This window comes from Salvelinus namaycush, unplaced genomic scaffold, assembly GCF_016432855.1.
Source record: "Salvelinus namaycush isolate Seneca unplaced genomic scaffold, SaNama_1.0 Scaffold2401, whole genome shotgun sequence".
Taxonomy (NCBI): Eukaryota; Metazoa; Chordata; class Actinopteri; order Salmoniformes; family Salmonidae; genus Salvelinus; species Salvelinus namaycush.
The window spans coordinates 1-20,363 of NW_024059233.1; the positions used below are offsets into that span (position 1 = coordinate 1).

Sequence of the window (20,363 nt, forward strand, 5' to 3'; positions counted from 1 at the left end):
AGATTGTGAAAATAATGATAATGCCTTTTTTTTGGAAGAGCTTTCTGAAAAAAATGTCTGTAATTTCATGCATGGAGTTTTTGGCCCAGATCAATCTGATCTGATTATTCTGACAAATGACCAGTCAGATTTTATTAGTATATGCATCACAGGAGGCTGCTGAGGGGAGGATGGCTCATAATAATGGACAGAGTGAATGTAAGGGCATCAAATACATGGAAAACGTGTTTGATACCATACCAGTCATTAACACCAGCCTGTCCTCCCTAATTAAGGTGACATTATTCATACCAGTCATTAACACCAGCCTGTCCTCCCTAATTAAGGTGACATTATTCATACCAGTCATTAACACCAGCCTGTCCTCCCTAATTAAGGTGACATTATTCATACCAGTCATTAACACCAGCCTGTCCTCCCTAATTAAGGTGCCACCAACCTCCTCTGATATGTATCCTCCTACTTTGAAGGGGTAAGCGGGTAGATTCTACAGTCTAGATCAGGGGTTCCCAAACTCAGTCCTGGGCCCCCCCCCCCCAGGTACACACTTTGGTTTCTGAACGACACATCTGATTCTAATAACCAACTCATCATCAAGCGTTGATGATTGGAATCAGCTGAGTAGTGCTAAAGGAAAAAACACACGGTCCATCCAAGGGGCCCCGGCACCGAGTTTGGGAAGCCCCGGTCTAGACGATCCTATCTGCCACTCAGGGCTCTGTATATTACATTTGTATCAACACGGCCACATGATCAGACTGAGCATTTAAAATGGCAAAAGGAGGCTCGGGGAAATAAATGACCAAAATATATTTCCCGTTATTTTAATGAAATAAACAGTGATTTAATTAGACATACAATGATGCTGATTTAAAAATACAATTTAAAAAACTGCAGAGATAGAATGAACCGGAACGAAGAGTGTCTTTAAGAGAAGAGATAGAATGAACTGGAATGAAGAGGGGCTTTAAGAGAAGAGATAGAATGAACCGGAATGAAGAGGGGCTTTAAGAGAAGAGATAGAATGAACCGGAACGAAGAGCTCCACCCTCTCTTTGCAAGTTACGGGCAAGACTATGGACCAGATGTCCCCTTCCCTTGTGAAATGTGAAAGATGCTAACACCTGTGAAATGTAAAAGATGCTAACACCTGTGAAATGTGAAAGATGCTAACACCTGTGAAATGTGAAAGATGCTAACACATGTGAAAGATGCTAACACCTGCGAAATGTGAAAGATGCTAACACCTGTGAAATGTAAAAGATGCTAACACCTGCGAGAGGTCAAAGATGCTAACACCTGTGAAATGTGAAAGATGCTAACACCTGTGAGAAGTCAAAGATGCTAACACCTGCGAGAAGTCAAAGATGCTAACACCTGCGAGAAGTCAAAGATGCTAACACCTGTGAGAAGTCAAAGATGCTAACACCTGTGAAATGTGAAAGATGCTAACACCTGCGAGAAGTCAAAGATGCTAACACCTGCGAGAAGTCAAAGATGCTAACACCTGCGAGAAGTCAAAGATGCTAACACCTGTGAGAAGTCAAAGATGCTAACACCTGCGAGAAGTCAAAGATGCTAACACCTGTGAGAAGTCAAAGATGCTAACACCTGTGAGAAGTCAAAGATGCTAACACCTGTGAAATGTGAAAGATGCTAACACCTGCGAGAAGTCAAAGATGCTAACACCTGTGAAATGTGAAAGATGCTAACACCTGCGAGAAGTCAAAGATGCTAACACCAGCGAGAAGTCAAAGCTGCTAACACCTGTGAGAAGTCAAAGAGGCTAACACCTGTGAGAAGTCAAAGATGCTAAGATCTGCGAGAAGTCAAAGATGCTAACACCTGCGAGAAGTCAAAGATGCTAACACCTGTGAGAAGTCAAAGATGCTAACACCTGTGAGAAGTCAAAGATGCTAACACCTGCGAGAAGTCAAAGATGCCAACACCTGCGAGAAGTCAAAGATGCTATCACCTGCGAGAAGTCAAAGATGCTAACACCTGCGAGAAGTCAAAGATGCTTACACCTGCGAGAAGTCAAAGATGCTTACACCTGTGAGAAGTCAAAGATGCTAACACCTGCGAGAAGTCAAAGATGCTTACACCTGTGAGAAGTCAAAGATGCTTACACCTGTGAGAAGTCAAAGATGCTAACACCTGTGAGAAGTCAAAGATGCTTACACCTGTGAAATGGTGATCTGTCCAAAGCTCCAGAAGTAGCGCGTTATGTCACGCATCCCGTTGTATGATGACAGATGTATGGTATAATTTATGTTGACGTAGTCTGTCCACCAGAGATTATCATGACATACACACACTGGTCCTCTATATGATGCTATGTTATCCTCACACTGGACCTCAACATGTACATTACCCAGTTATACACACTGGACCTCAACATGTACATTATCCATGTATATACTCTGAACCTTGATATTCTATACATTACCCAGTTATACACTCTGGACCTCAACATGTACATTATCCATGTATATACTCTGAACCTTGATATTCTATACATTATCCAGTTATACACTCTGGACCTCAACATGTACATTATCCATGTATACACACTGGACCTCAACATGTACATTATCCATGTATACACTGAACCTTGATATTCTATACATTATCCAGTTATACACACTGGACCTCAACATGTACATTATCCATGTATACACTGAACCTTGATATTCTATACATTATCCAGTTATACACACTGGACCTCAACATGTACATTATCCATGTATACACACTGGACCTCAACATGTACATTATCCATGTATACACTGAACCTTGATATTCTATACATTATCCATGTATACACACTGGACCTCAACATGTACATTATCCATGTATACACTCTGAACCTTGATATTCTATACATTACCCAGTTATACACACTGGACCTCAACATGTACATTATCCATGTATACACACTGGACCTCAACATGTACATTATCCATGTATACACTCTGAACCTCAACATGTACATTATCCATGTACACTGTGAACCTTGATATTCTATACATTATCCAGTTATACACACTGGACCTCAACATGTACATTATCCATGTATACACACTGGACCTCAACATGTACATTATCCATGTATACACACTGGACCTCAACATGTACATTATCCATGTATACACACTGGACCTCAACATGTACATTATCCATGTATACACACTGGACCTCAACATGTACATTATCCATGTATACACACTGGACCTCAACATGTACATTATCCAGTTATACACACTGGACCTCAACATGTACATTATCCAGTTATACACTCTGGACCTCAACATGTACATTATCCATGTATACACACTGGACCTCAACATGTACATTATCCATGTATACACTCTGAACCTTGATATTCTATACATTATCCAGTTATACACACTGGACCTCAACATGTACATTATCCATGTATACACTCTGAACCTTGATATTCTATACATTATCCAGTTATACACACTGGACCTCAACATGTACATTATCCATGTATACACACTGGACCTCAACATGTACATTATCCATGTATACACACTGGACCTCAACATGTACATTATCCATGTATACACTCTGAACCTTGATATTCTATACATTACCCAGTTATACACACTGGACCTCAACATGTACATTATCCATGTATACACACTGGACCTCAACATGTACATTATCCAGTTATACACTCTGGACCTCAACATGTACATTATCCATGTATACACTCTGAACCTTGATATTCTATACATTATCCAGTTATACACTCTGGACCTCAACATGTACATTATCCATGTATACACACTGGACCTTGATATTCTATACATTATCCATGTATACACACTGGACCTCAACATGTACATTACCCAGTTATACACTCTGAACCTTGTTATTCTATAGATTATCCAGGCATTATTATTATTATTATTAAGCTTTATTTTTTTACAGGAGCAGTGCACATTTATCAACATTTCTGTAAAGGCGCCGGGTTTAGCCAGACGGATAATTTTCGACCGGAGTCCCTGGGAAGGTTATTAAAAACAAATCCAATAACAATACAGACAGTAAGCACAGACAGAGCAACATACAACCAGTAACACACAGAGCAACATACAACCAGTAACACACAGAGCAACATACAACCAGTAACACACAGAGCAACATACAACCAGTAACACACAGAGCAACATACAACCAGTAACACACAGAGCAACATACAACCAGTAACACACAGAGCAACATACAACCAGTAACACACAGAGCAACATACAACCAGTAACACACAGAGCAACATACAACCAGTAACACACAGAGCAACATACAACCAGTAACACACAGAGCAACATACAACCAGTAACACACAGAGCAACATACAACCAGTAACACACAGAGCAACATACAACCAGTAACACACAGAGCAACATACAACCAGTAACACACAGAGGCAGAGCAACATACAACCAGTAACACACAGAGCAACATACAACCAGTAACACACAGAGCAACATACAACCAGTAACACACAGAGCAACATACAACCAGTAACACACAGAGCAACATACAACCAGTAACACACAGAGCAACATACAACCAGTAACACACAGAGCAACATACAACCAGTAACACACAGAGGCAGAGCAACATACAACCAGTAACACACAGAGGCAGAGCAACATATAACTAGTAACACACAGAGCAACATACAACCAGTAACACACAGAGCAACATACAACCAGTAACACACAGAGCAACATACAACCAGTAACACACAGAGCAACATACAACCAGTAACACACAGAGCAACATACAACCAGTAACACACAGAGCAACATACAACCAGTAACACACAGAGCAACATACAACCAGTAACACACAGAGCAACATACAACCAGTAACACACAGAGCAACATACAACCAGTAACACACAGAGCAACATACAACCAGTAACACACAGAGCAACATACAACCAGTAACACACAGAGCAACATACAACCAGTAACACACAGAGCAACATATAACCAGTAACACACAGAGCAACATACAACCAGTAACACACAGAGCAACATACAACCAGTAACACACAGAGCAACATACAACCAGTAACACACAGAGCAACATACAACCAGTAACACACAGAGCAACATACAACCAGTAACACACAGAGCAACATACAACCAGTAACACACAGAGCAACATACAACCAGTAACACACAGAGCAACATACAACCAGTAACACACAGAGCAACATACAACCAGTAACACACAGAGCAACATACAACCAGTAACACACAGAGCAACATACAACCAGTAACACACAGAGCAACATACAACCAGTAACACACAGAGCAACATACAACCAGTAACACACAGAGCAACATACAACCAGTAACACACAGAGCAACATACAACCAGTAACACACAGAGCAACATACAACCAGTAACACACAGAGCAACATACAACCAGTAACACACAGAGCAACATACAACCAGTAACACACAGAGCAACATACAACCAGTAACACACAGAGCAACATACAACCAGTAACACACAGAGCAACATACAACCAGTAACACACAGAGCAACATACAACCAGTAACACACAGAGCAACATACAACCAGTAACACACAGAGCAACATACAACCAGTAACACACAGAGGCAGAGCAACATATGACTAGTAACACTTAACGAAGACAGAGACAGACAGAGACAGAGACAGACACCAACATATGACCAGTAACACTTAACGAAGACAGACAGAAAGCAATAACACAAAAAGCAACCAAACAAAATGACAGAAAAAGAACCAACGATGTATAGCAGACAACATGGAAAGCAGGTCTACACAGCTGGGGATGGTGTTGACACACCTGCCTGTCCTTTAGCCATGTCTTTAGGTTATTGGTGAAGGAGCGGTAAACAGCAGCTCCATGTCTTTAGGTTATTGGTGAAGGAGGGGTAAACAGCAGCTCCATGTCTTTAGGTTATTGGTGAAGGAGCAGTAAACAGCAGCTCCATGTCTTTAGGTTATTGGTGAAGGAGCGGTAAACAGCAGCTCCATGTCTTTAGGTTATTGGTGAAGGAGGGGTAACCAGCAGCTCCATGTCTTTAGGTTATTGGTGAAGGAGCGGTAAACAGCAGCTCCATGTCTTTAGGTTATTGGTGAAGGAGGGGTAAACAGCAGCTCCATGTCTTTAGGTTATTGGTGAAGGAGCAGTAAACAGCAGCTCCATGTCTTTAGGTTATTGGTGAAGGAGGGGTAAACAGCAGCTCCATGTCTTTAGGTTATTGGTGAAGGAGCGGTAACCAGCAGCTCCATGTCTTTAGGTTATTGGTGAAGGAGCAGTAAACAGCAGCCCCATGTCTTTAGGTTATTGGTGAAGGAGCGGTAAACAGCAGCTCCATGTCTTTAGGTTATTGGTGAAGGAGGGGTAAACAGCAGCTCCATGTCTTTAGGTTATTGGTGAAGGAGCAGTAAACAGCAGCTCCATGTCTTTAGGTTATTGGTGAAGGAGGGGTAAACAGCAGCTCCATGTCTTTAGGTTATTGGTGAAGGAGCGGTAAACAGCAGCTCCATGTCTTTAGGTTATTGGTGAAGGAGCAGTAAACAGCAGCTCCATGTCTTTAGGTTATTGGTGAAGGAGCGGTAAACAGCAGCTCCATGTCTTTAGGTTATTGGTGAAGGAGCGGTAAACAGCAGCTCCATGTCTTTAGGTTATTGGTGAAGGAGCAGTAAACAGCAGCTCCATGTCTTTAGGTTATTGGTGAAGGAGCGGTAAACAGCAGCTCCATGTCTTTAGGTTATTGGTGAAGGAGCGGTAAACAGTGTTTTTCCTTAAGGGAACTATACAGTCACCACTCATTATGCAGATAAACACACAACGGTCAAGAATATGTAGATTATCAGGCAGGAAGAACAAGTCCATGATCAGCATGTTCCATCATCACACTGCTTCAGAAAGAGAACACCAAGTCTACATGGGGTGAGAGATCACAGAGGAGCATTCAGACTCCATGTAGCTACCACACTAGTGTCTAAACTTCCCCTGTTGTGGGGATAAAGAAAGTTTGTATGGGATCGCTACAGTAGCGTGTCAGACCGCTGTGTGTCGGGCTGCGTCGTTGCTAGGGGACACGGACATCTGTCGGGCCGCGTTGTTGCTAGGGGACATGGACATCTGTCTGGTGAACTGGCTGAAACTGGCAGCCCTGCATCTCGCCCGGGATTCCCCTCCCTCTCCGCCCGGGGGCTGGCCTAGGCCCTGAGAGAGGCCTAGGGGTAGAGTACGGAAGTGGGCCGTGTCGGGGTGACCCTGGCTGGGCTGGTCCTTGGAGGAGAAGAGGCTCTGGAGGAGGTGGAACTTGTCCTTCTCCTCCCGGAGGAACACGTCCACCAGCAGAGTCTTCTCTCTCTTCAGCTGCTCACTGATGTTCTTGGGGACGTCTGGGATCACCCAGGCAACCAGCAGGCTCAGGAACATCACCAGGTTCTGATGGAGAGAGAGTCATGGACGTCAGGGTGGAGATTGAAGAAAGGACAGAGCACAAAGCCACGAGTTTGTTTAACTGGTTGGTGTTGTACTGAATCATCTGATAAATGCTCCACTGTGACTAAAATACAACCACACTGATCATTGGTCCAACAACTGTACCAGGTAACAGGTCCAGAGTCAGGTTGATATTACATACAGTACCAGGTAACAGGTCCAGAGTCAGTTTGATATTACATACAGTACCAGGTAACAGTTTGGACAAACCTACTCATTCAAGGGTATTTCTTTATTTTTAAAATTTTCTACATTGTAGAATAATAGTGAATACATCATAACTATGAATTAACACATATGGAATTATGTAGTAATCAAAAAAGTGTTAAACAAAACAAAATATATTTTATATTTCAGATTCTTCAAAGTAGCCACCCTTTGCCTTGACAGCATTACACGCTCTTGGCATTCTCTCAGCTTCATGAGGTAGTCACCTGGAATGCATTTCAAATAGCAGGTGTTGTTAAAAGTTAATTTGTGGAATTTATTTCCTATTTAATGTGTTTGAGCCAATCAGTTGTGTTGTGACAAGGTAGGGGTGGTATGCAGAAGATGGCCCTATATGGTAAAATACCAAGTCCATATTATGGCAAGAACAGCTCAAATAAGCAAAGAGAAATGACAGTCCATCATTATTTTAAGACATTTCAAGAACTTTGAAAGTTTCTTCAAGTGCAGTCGCAAAAACCATCAAGCGCTATGATGAAACTGGCTCTCATGAGGACCGCCACAGGAAAGGAAGACCCAGAGTTACCTCTGCTGCAGAGGATAAGTTCATTAGAGATACCAGCCTCAGATTGGAAAGGAAGACCCAGAGTTCACTCTGCTCAGAGGATAAGTTCATTAGAGTCACCAGCCTCAGATTGGAAAGGAAGACCCAGAGTTCACTCTGCTCAGAGGATAAGTTCATTAGAGTCACCAGCCTCAGATTGGAAAGGAAGACCCAGAGTTCACTCTGCTCAGAGGATAAGTTCATTAGAGTTACCAGCTTCAGATTGGAAAGGAAGACCCAGAGTTCCCTCTGCTCAGAGGATAAGTTCATTAGAGTCACCAGCCTCAGATTGGAAAGGAAGACCCAGAGTTCACTCTGCTCAGAGGATAAGTTCATTAGAGTTACCAGCTTCAGATTGGAAAGGAAGACCCAGAGTTCCCTCTGCTCAGAGAATAAGTTCATTAGAGTTACCAGCTTCAGATTGGAAAGGAAGACCCAGAGTTACCTCTGCTGCAGAGGATACGTTCATTAGAGTTACCAGCCTCAGAAATTGCAGCCCAAATAAATGCTTCACAGAGTTGATGTAACAGACACATCTCAACATCAACTGTTCAGAGGAGACTGTGTGAATCAGGCCTTCATGGTCGAATTGCTGCAAAGAAATCACTACTAAAGGACACCAATAGGAAGAAGAGACTTGCTTGGGCCAAGAAACACGAGCAATGACATTAGACCAGTGGAAATCTGTCCTTTGGTCTGATGAATCCAAATGTAAGATTTTTGGTTCCAAACGCCGTGTCTTTGGGAGACGCAGAGTAGGTGAACCAATGATCTCCGCATGTGTGGTTCCCACCGTGAAGCATGGAGGAGGAGGTGTGATTTTGCTTTGCTGGTGACACTGTCAGTGATATATTTTGATTTCAAGGCACACTTAACCAGCATGGCTACCACAGCATTCTGCAGCGATACGCCATCCCATCTGGTTCGCGTTTAGTGGGACAATCATTTGTTTTTCAACAGGACTTTGACCGAACACACCTCCAGGCTGTTTAAGGGCTATTTGACCAAGAAGGAGAGTGATGGAGTGCTGCATCAGCTGACCTGGCCTCCACAATCACCCAACCTCAACCCAATTGAGATGGTTTGGGATGAGTTGGACCGCAGAGTGAAGGAAAAGCAGCCAACAAGTGCTCAGCATGTGTGGGAACTCCTTCAAGACTGTTGGAAAAGCATTCCAGGTGAAGCTGGTTGAGAGAATGCCAAGAGTGTGCAATGCTGTCATCAAGGCCAAGAGTGGCAAGTAGGTGTGTCCAAACTTTTGACTGGTACTGTATATACAGTATATCTCCTGATAAAGTACTTTTTTAATGTTGATAGGTGTCTCTGCTCTTTGTGGTACTGTATATCTCCTGATAAAGTACTTTTTTAAATGTTGATAGGTGTCCCTGCTATTTGTGGTACTGTATATACAGTATATCTCCTGATAAAGTACTTTTTTAAATGTTGATAGGTGTCCCTGCTATTTGTGGTACTGTATATCTCCTGATAAAGTACTTTTTTAAATGTTGATAGGTGTCCCTGCTATTTGTGGTACTGTATATCTCCTGATAAAGTACTTTTTTAAAATGTTGATAGGTGTCTCTGCTATTTGTGGTACTGTATATCTCCTGATAAAGTACTTTTTTAATGTTGATAGGTGTCCCTGCTATTTGTGGTACTGTACCTGGAACAGGATGACGAAGGCCAGTCTGGCAGCTAGGACGGCCCAGTAGGTTTTAGAGAACTGGTAGGCTTCAGCTGACCATGGAGGCTCTCTGTAGTCCTTATACCTGGGGGGTTGGTGGGGGGGGGGGTTACTAGAGGTCTTGGAAATGTTAGAGATCCTTCTAAGGCAGACAGCAGACGGACACACCCTCTATTCTCTACACCAGTTACTAGATAGAACACATGACTAACCAGACAGTTACTAGATAGAACACATGACTAACCAGACAGATACACCTCTCTACACCAGTTACTAGATAGAACACATAACACATGACTAACCAGACAGTTACTAGATAGAACACATGACTAACCAGACAGTCACAGGTACTGAGGCAAAATTAGTTGAGAACCACTGGTCTAGGAGACAGAGCCATAATGGAGGTGGTCAGACTGTAGTCTAGGGGACAGAGCCATAATGGAGGTGGTCAGACTGTAGTCTAGGGGACAGAGCCATAATGGAGGTGGTCAACTGTAGTCTAGGGGACAGAGCCATAATGGAGGTGGTCAGACTGTAGTCTAGGGTACAGAGCCATAATGGAGGTGGTCAGACTGTAGTCTAGGGGACAGAGCCATAATGGAGGTGGGCAGACTGTAGTCTAGGGGACAGAGCCATAATGGAGGTGGTCAGACTGTAGTCTAGGGGACAGAGCCATAATGGAGGTGGTCAGACTGTAGTCTAGGGGACAGAGCCATAATGGAGGTGGTCAGACTGTAGTCTAGGGGACAGAGCCATAATGGAGGTGGTCAGACTGTAGTCTAGGAGACAGAGCCATAATGGAGGTGGTCAGACTGTAGTCTAGGAGACAGAGCCATAATGGAGGTGGGCAGACTGTAGTCTAGGGGACAGAGCCATAATGGAGGTGGTCAGACTGTAGTCTAGGGGACAGAGCCATAATGGAGGTGGTCAGACTGTAGTCTAGGGGACAGAGCCATAATGGAGGTGGTCAGACTGTAGTCTAGGGGACAGAGCCATAATGGAGGTGGTCAGACTGTAGTCTAGGGGACAAAGCCATACTGGAGGTGGTCAGACTGTAGTCTAGGGGACAGAGCCATAATGGAGGTGGTCAGACTGTAGTCTAGGGGACAGAGCCATAATGGAGGTGGGCAGACTGTAGTCTAGGAGACAGAGCCATAATGGAGGTGGTCAGACTGTAGTCTAGGGGACAGAGCCATAATGGAGGTGGTCAGACTGTAGTCTAGGGGACAGAGCCATAATGGAGGTGGTCAGACTGTAGTCTAGGGGACAGAGCCATAATGGAGGTGGTCAGACTGTAGTCTAGGGGACAGAGCCATAATGGAGGTGGTCAGACTGTAGTCTAGGGGACAGAGCCATAATGGAGGTGGTCAGACTGTAGTCTAGGGGACAGAGCCATAATGGAGGTGGTCAGACTGTAGTCTAGGGGACAGAGCCATAATGGAGATGGTCAGACTGTAGTCTAGGGGACAGAGCCATAATGGAGGTGGTCAGACTGTAGTCTAGGGGACAGAGCCATAATGGAGGTGGTCAGACTGTACTCTAGGGGACAGAGCCATAATGGAGGTGGTCAGACTGTAGTCTAGGGGACAGAGCCATACTGGAGGTGGTCAGACTGTAGTCTAGGGGACAGAGCCATAATGGAGGTGGTCAGACTGTAGTCTAGGGGACAGAGCCATAATGGAGGTGGTCAGACTGTAGTCTAGGGGACAGAGCCATAATGGAGGTGGTCAGACTGTAGTCTAGGGGACAGAGCCATAATGGAGGTGGTCAGACTGTAGTCTAGGGGACAGAGCCATAATGGAGGTGGTCAGACTGTAGTCTAGGGGACAGAGCCATAATGATGCCCCTCAGTACCCCTCTATCCAATCATGTTATTAATGATGCCCCTCAGTACCCCTCTATCCTCTATCCAATCATGTTATTAATGATGCCCCTCGGTACTCCTCTATACAACCATGGCTAGAGGACCATGGCTAGAGGACCATGGCTAGAGGGCCGTGGCTAGAGGGCCGTGGATAGAGGACCGTGGCTAGAGGACCATGGCTAAAGGACCGTGGCTAGAGGGCCGTGGCTAGAGAACCATGGATAGAGGACCGTGGCTAGAGGACCATGGCTAGAGGACCGTGGCTAGAGGACCATGGATAGAGGACCGTGGCTAAAGGACCGTGGCTAAAGGACCGTGGCTAAAGGACCGTGGCTAGAGGGCCGTGGCTAGAGGGCCGTGGCTAGAGAACCGTGGATAGAGGACCGTGGATAGAGGACCGTGGCTAGAGGACCGTGGCTAGAGGACCGTGGCTAGAGGACCGTGGCTAGAGAACCGTGGCTAGAGGACCGTGGCTAGAGGACCGTGGCTAGAGGACCGTGGCTAGAGGACCGTGGCTAGAGGACCGTGGCTAGAGGACCGTGGCTAGAGGACCGTGGCTAGAGGACCGTGGCTAGAGGACCGTGGCTAGAGGACCGTGGCTAGAGGACCGTGGCTAGAGGACCGTGGCTAGAGAACCGTGGCTAGAGGACCGTGGCTAGAGGACCGTGGCTAGAGGACCGTGGCTAGAGGACCGTGGCTAGAGGACCGTGGCTAGAGGACCGTGGCTAGAGAACCGTGGCTAGAGGACCGTGGCTAGAGGACCGTGGCTAGAGAACCGTGGCTAGAGGACCATGGCTAGAGGACCGTGGCTAGAGAACCATGGCTAGAGGACCGTGGCTGGAGGACCGTGGCTAGAGGGCCGTGGCTAGAGGACCATAAAGCACAATAACAGCCCGTTAATTTTTCTATTAGAAACTTGGTTTCTACTATGAAACAACTAGAGTCGCTAGAGGTACTACGATACTACGGCTGGTCAGACAGACGGGTACTACGATACTACGGCTGGTCAGACAGACGGGTACTACGATACTACGGCTGGTCAGACAGACGGGTACTACGATACTACGGCTGGTCAGACAGACGGGTACTACGATACTACGGCTGGTCAGACAGACGGGTACTACGATACTACGGCTGGTCAGACAGACGGGTACTACGATACTACGGCTGGTCAGACAGACGGGTACGATACTACGGCTGGTCAGACAGACGGGTACTACGATACTACGGCTGGTCAGACAGACGGGTACTACGATACTACGGCTGGTCAGACAGACAGATGAAAACACAGAAACTATTTAAACTGACTTCTTTCAGAGTGGACATCGAAGCCGAGTTGAATTTCCTCTAAACGTTTGATTGGCTGTATTAAATTAGGAAAACATCAGAGAGACAGACTGGTCCTGGTGTATGGCCATATACAGGCATGGAGCAGGAATGTGTGAGACTGGCTCCGATTCACCCAGCCACCCTACACTCTATCTGCCCTCAGGCCCCTGCCTCTCCCTGGGAGCTCCCCCCCCCACCCCCCCAGCCACCCTACACTCTATCTGCCCTCAGGCCCCTGCCTCTCCCTGGGAGCTCCCCACCCCCCCACACACACACAGAGATCTGACTCCCTGAAAAAGACATCACCTCAATGCTCCTCTGGCTGCCTCCATGTTTGGTTATCACAATACTGACCATGTCAAAAATAGAACAGACACACATTCATTCAATAACACAGTGATATATTTGTTGTTATTTTGGCTCTGTACTCCAGCACTTTGGATTTTAAATGATACAATTACTATGAGGTTAAAGTGTTGATATCAAGCTTTAATTTGAGGGTATTTTCATCCATATCGGGTGAATCGTTTAGAAATTACAGCACTTTTTAGTCCCCCCCCCCTTTTAGAGGATCAAAAATCTTTGGACAAATTCACTTATATTTGTGTTACTCAAAAGTTTAGCATTTGGTTCCATATTCATAGCAAGCGATGAGTAATGGAGCCGGAGGAGATGGCTGCCGTTTTACGATCTCCTAACCAACTGTGCTATTCTGCGTGTTTCTTGCGTTATTTGTAACTTAATTTGAACATAATGTTTCTGCCACCGTGTCTTATGACTGAAAAGAGCTTCTAGATACCAGGACAGCGATAACTCACCCCGTACTGGAGGAAAACGTTTTCTTTAACGAGTTGGAAAGGGAAGGATTTACTCCAGACGCCCGACGAGGCCTTCATCCCCGTCATTCGCAGGAGAAAGAGACGGAGATATCGGGGACGAAGGTCTGGGTGTAAGGATCTGAAGACGAGCGGGTAATCTCCCTTTACCATCGGTCCTATTAGCCAACGTACAGTCAATGGAAAATAAAATAGACGAACTACGATCACAGGACATTAAAAACGGTAATATCTTTATGTTTCACCGAGTCGTGGCTGAATAACGACATTAATAACATACAGCTGGCGGGTTTTACATTGTATCGGCAGGATAGAACAGCAGCCTCTGGTAGAAGTGTTTAGAAACATATTCTATTCTTATTTACAATAGAAGTGACTCCAAAATGACACAATACATTATTTACCGTTCATTTCTATTGGGCACAACATTATCTGGAACACAACCAAAGCAAACAACAAATGAATCCAACAAGTTTGTTAAGTCACAAGCTTGATGTAAACACTGCGTGCTAGGAATATGGGACTGAATACAAAACGGTTGACTACTTTAACACACATTAGTGAATGTGTCCTAATACTTTGTCTGTCATTTCTAAAACGGGTTCCCCTGATCAAATCAAATCAAATGTATTTATAAAGCCCTTCTTACATCAGCTGATATCTCAAAGTGCTGTACAGAAACCCAGCCTAAAACCCCAAACAGCAAGCAATGCAGGTGTAGAAGCACGGTGGCTAGGAAAAACTCCCTAGAAAGGCCATGTGATGTGGATGAAATACCCTCAAATTAAATCTGACAGTCTGCACTTTAACCTCATAGTCACTGTATCATTTCAAATCCAAAGTTCTGGAGAACAGAGACAAAAGTTCTGGAGACCCCTGTCTATCACTGCCTCAATACTGTTGGAGACCCCTGTCTATCACTGCCTCAATACTGTTGGAGACCCCTGTCTATCACTGCCTCAATACTGTTGGAGACCCCTGTCTATCACTGCCTCAATACTGTTGGAGACCCCTGTCTATCACTGCCTCAATACTGTTGGAGACCCCTGTCTATCACTGTCCCAATACTGTTGGAGACCCCTGTCTATCACTGCCTCAATACTGTTGGAGACCCCTGTCTATCACTGTCTCAATACTGTTGGAGACCCCTGTCTATCACTGTCCCAATACTGTTGGAGACCCCTGTCTATCACTGTCTCAATACTGTTGGAGACCCCTGTCTATCACTGCCTCAATACTGTTGGAGACCCCTGTCTATCACTGCCTCAATACTGTTGGAGACCCCTGTCTATCACTGTCCCAATACTGTTGGAGACCCCTGTCTATCACTGCCTCAATACTGTTGGAGACCCCTGTCTATCACTGCCTCAATACTGTTGGAGACCCCTGTCTATCACTGCCCCAATACTGTTGGAGACCCCTGTCTATCACTGCCTCAATACTGTTGGAGACCCCTGTCTATCACTGACTCAATACTGTTGGAGACCCCTGTCTGTCACTGCCTCAATACTGTTGGAGATCCCTGTCTATCACTGTCCCAATACTGTTGGAGACCCCTGTCTATCACTGCCTCAATACTGTTGGAGACCCCTGTCTATCACTGCATCAATACTGTTGGAGACCCCTGTCTATCACTGACTCAATACTGTTGGAGACCCCTGTCTATCACTGCCCCAATACTGTTGGAGACCCCTGTCTATCACTGCTTCAATACTGTTGGAGACCCCTGTCTATCACTGCCTCAATACTGTTGGAGACCCCTGTCTATCACTGCCTCAATACTGTTGGAGACCCCTGTCTATCACTGCCTCAATACTGTTGGAGACCCCTGTCTATCACTGCCTCAATACTGTTGGAGACCCCTGTCTATCACTGCCTCAATACTGTTGGAGACCCCTGTCTATCACTGCCTCAATACTGTTGGAGACCCCTGTCTATCACTGCCTCAATACTGTTGGAGATCCCTGTCTATCACTGTCCCAATACTGTTGGAGACCCCTGTCTATCACTGCCTCAATACTGTTGGAGACCCCTGTCTATCACTGCCTCAATACTGTTGGAGACCCCTGTCTATCACTGTCCCAATACTGTTGGAGACCCCTGTCTATCACTGCCTCAATACTGTTGGAGATCCCTGTCTATCACTGCCTCAATACTGTTGGAGATCCCTGTCTATCACTGTCCCAATACTGTTGGAGATCCCTGTCTATCACTGTCCCAATACTGTTGGAGATCCCTGTCTATCACTGTCCCAATACTGTTGGAGATCCCTGTCTATCACTGTCCCAATACTGTTGGAGATCCCTGTCTATCACTGCCTCAATACTGTTGGAGATCCCTGTCTCTCCTCTAGATGAGTGTGTGACCAATACTGTTGGAGACCCCTGTCTATCACTGCCTCAATACTGTTGGAGACCCCTGTCTATCACTGCCTCAATACTGTTGGAGACCCCTGTCTATCACTGCCTCAATACTGTTGGAGACCCCTGTCTATCACTGACTCAATACTGTTGGAGACCCCTGTCTATCACTGCCTCAATACTGTTGGAGACCCCTGTCTATCACTGCCTCAATACTGTTGGAGACCCCTGTCTATCACTGCCTCAATACTGTTGGAGACCCCTGTCTATCACTGCCTCAATACTGTTGGAGACCCCTGTCTATCACTGCCTCAATACTGTTGGAGACCCCTGTCTATCAGTCCCAATACTGTTGGAGACCCCTGTCTATCACTGCCTCAATACTGTTGGAGACCCCTGTCTATCACTGCCTCAATACTGTTGGAGACCCCTGTCTATCACTGCCTCAATACTGTTGGAGACCCCTGTCTATCACTGCCCCAATACTGTTGGAGACCCCTGTCTATCACTGTCCCAATACTGTTGGAGACCCCTGTCTATCACTGCCCCAATACTGTTGGAGACCCCTGTCTATCACTGCCTCAATACTGTTGGAGACCCCTGTCTATCACTGCCTCAATACTGTTGGAGACCCCTGTCTATCACTGACTCAATACTGTTGGAGACCCCTGTCTATCACTGCCTCAATATTGTTGGAGACCCCTGTCTATCACTGCCCCAATACTGTTGGAGACCCCTGTCTATCACTGTCCCAATTCTGTTGGAGACCCCTGTCTATCACTGACTCAATACTGTTGGAGACCCCTGTCTATCACTGCCTCAATACTGTTGGAGACCCCTGTCTATCACTGCCTCAATACTGTTGGAGACCCCTGTCTATCACTGCCTCAATACTGTTGGAGGCCCCTGTCTATCACTGCCCCAATACTGTTGGAGATCCCTGTCTATCCTCTAGATGAGTGTGTGACCAATACTGTTGGAGACCCCTGTCTATCACTGTCCCAATACTGTTGGAGACCCCTGTCTATCACTGCCTCAATACTGTTGGAGACCCCTGTCTATCACTGCCCCAATACTGTTGGAGACCCCTGTCTATCACTGCCTCAATACTGTTGGAGACCCCTGTCTATCACTGCCCCAATACTGTTGGAGACCCCTGTCTATCACTGTCCCAATTCTGTTGGAGACCCCTGTCTATCACTGCCTCAATACTGCTGGAGACCCCTGTCTATCACTGACTCAATACTGTTGGAGACCCCTGTCTATCACTGCCTCAATACTGTTGGAGACCCCTGTCTATCACTGCCTCAATACTGTTGGAGACCCCTGTCTATCACTGACTCAATACTGTTGGAGACCCCTGTCTATCACTGCCTCAATACTGTTGGAGACCCCTGTCTATCACTGTCTCAATACTGTTGGAGACCCCTGTCTATCACTGCCTCAATACTGTTGGAGACCCCTGTCTATCACTGCCTCAATACTGTTGGAGACCCCTGTCTATCACTGCCTCAATACTGTTGGAGACCCCTGTCTATCACTGCATCAATACTGTTGGAGACCCCTGTCTATCACTGCATCAATACTGTTGGAGACCCCTGTCTATCACTGCCTCAATACTGTTGGAGACCCCTGTCTATCACTGCCCCAATACTGTTGGAGACCCCTGTCTATCACTGTCTCAATACTGTTGGAGACCCCTGTCTATCACTGCCTCAATACTGTTGGAGACCCCTGTCTCTCCTCTAGATGAGTGTGTGACAGTACCAGAGGAAGTTGGACTGATTTCCACTAGTATCTCTGGGGAACGGAGCTGAAATCTGCAACAAAACAAGGGTCAGCCCATTCCCACCCCTCCCTCCCTCACACGCACACACACACACACATACACACACACACGCAAACGCACACATGCACAGCCAATTTCCAAGTGAGCCCCTTTGCCAGAAAACGTGGTCCACGCCTGATATCATCCCCCCCCTGATAAAGCCCCCAGCTTCTCTAGTTCCCCAGCCCAGTATGTTGAAGCAGAACCACAGTATGTGGCCCTGTGTGGCACGTTGCTCCAGGGCTGAGGGTTTGATTCCTGCTGTGTGGCTGGTAGAGCGTGTTGTTCCAGGGCTGAGGGTTTGATTCCTGCTGTGTGGCTGGTAGAGCGTGTTGTTCCAGGGCTGAGGGTTTGATTCCTGCTGTGTGGCTGGTAGAGCGTGTTGCTCCAGGGCTGAGGGTTTGATTCCTGCTGTGTGGCTGGCAGAGCGTGTTGCTCCAGGGCTGAGGGTTTGATTCCTGCTGTGTGGCTGGTAGAGCGTGTTGCTCCCAGGGCTGAGGGTTTGATTCCTGCTGTGCGGCTGGTAGAGCGTGTTGCTCCCAGGGCTGAGGGTTTGATTCCTGCTGTGTGGCTGGTAGAACGTGTTGCTCCAGGGCTGAGGGTTTGATTCCTGCTGTGTGGCTGGTAGAGCGTGTTGCTCCAGGGCTGAGGGTTTGATTCCTGCTGTGTGGCTGGTAGAGCGTGTTGTTCCAGGGCTGAGGGTTTGATTCCTGCTGTGTGGCTGGTAGAGCATGTTGTTCCAGGGCTGAGGGTTTGATTCCTGCTGTCTGGCTGGTAGAGCGTGTTGCTCCAGGGCTGAGCGTTTGATTCCTGCTGTGTGGCTGGTAGAGCGTGTTGCTCCAGGGCTGAGGGTTTGATTCCTGCTGTGTGGCTGGTAGAGCGTGTTGTTCCAGGGCTGAGGGTTCGATTCCTGCTGTGTGGCTGGTAGAGCGTGTTGCTCCAGGGCTGAGGGTTTGATTCCTGCTGTGTGGCTGGTAGAGCGTGTTGCTCCAGGGCTGAGGGTTTGATTCCTGCTGTGTGGCTGGTAGAGCGTGTTGTTCCAGGGCTGAGGGTTTGATTCCTGCTGTGTGGCTGGTAGAGCGTGTTGTTCCAGGGCTGAGGGTTTGATTCCTGCTGTGTGGCTGGTAGAACGTGTTGTTCCAGGGCTGAGGGTTTGATTCCTGCTGTGTGGCTGGTAGAACGTGTTGCTCCAGGGCTGAGGGTTTGATTCCTGCTGTGTGGCTGGTAGAGCGTGTTGCTCCAGGGCTGAGGGTTTGATTCCTGCTGTGTGGCTGGTAGAGCGTGTTGTTCCAGGGCTGAGGGTTTGATTCCTGCTGTGTGGCTGGTAGAACGTGTTGCTCCAGGGCTGAGGGTTTGATTCCTGCTGTGTGGCTGGTAGAGCATGTTGCTCCAGGGCTGAGGGTTTGATTCCTGCTGTGTGGCTGGTAGAGCGTGTTGTTCCAGGGCTGAGGGTTTGATTCCTGCTGTGTGGCTGGTAGAGCATGTTGCTCCAGGGCTGAGAGTTTGATTCCTGCTGTGTGGCTGGTAGAGCATGTTGCTCCAGGGCTGAGGGTTTGATTCCTGCTGTGTGGCTGGTAGAGCGTGTCGATCCAGGGCTGAGGGTTTGATTCCTGCTGTGTGGCTGGTAGAGCATGTTGTTCCAGGGCTGAGGGTTTGATTCCTGCTGTGTGGCTGGTAGAGCGTGTTGTTCCAGGGCTGAGGGTTTGATTCCTGCTGTGTGGCTGGTAGAGCGTGTTGCTCCAGGGCTGAGGGTTTGATTCCTGCTGTGTGGCTGGTAGAGCGTGTCGATCCAGGGATGAGGGTTTGACTCCTGCTGTGTGGCTGGTAGAGCGTGTTGTTCCAGGGCTGAGGGTTTGATTCCTGCTGTGTGGCTGGTAGAACGTGTTGCTCCAGGGCTGAGGGTTTGATTCCTGCTGTGTGGCTGGTAGAGCGTGTTGTTCCAGGGCTGAGGGTTTGATTCCTGCTGTGTGGCTGGTAGAGCGTGTTGCTCCAGGGCTGAGGGTTTGATTCCTGCTGGGGCCACCCATACCAAAATGTATGTCTGCACTACTTAAAGTCGCTTTGGATAAAAGTGTCTGCTAAATGGCAGAGGGTGAACAGACATAAGATTTAAGTGCCTTTGAACGGGGTA

The 20,363-nt window shown here is 46.7% G+C and overlaps 1 protein-coding gene across 1 annotated transcript in view; it reads right to left on the minus strand.

Annotated features, from left to right (window-relative positions):
• Positions 1 to 7,106: 7,106 nt before the first annotated feature.
• Positions 7,107 to 20,363, minus strand: part of LOC120038852 (anoctamin-1-like) — a gene marked incomplete at its 5' end in the record, with an annotated part of 30,791 nt that continues 17,534 nt past the window's right edge. Inside the window, 2 exons of the mRNA XM_038984440.1 lie at positions 7,107 to 7,502; positions 9,995 to 10,100. Of these exons, the coding sequence (XP_038840368.1) occupies positions 7,107 to 7,502; positions 9,995 to 10,100 (502 nt within the window). The remainder of the gene's footprint in view (positions 7,503 to 9,994; positions 10,101 to 20,363) is intronic.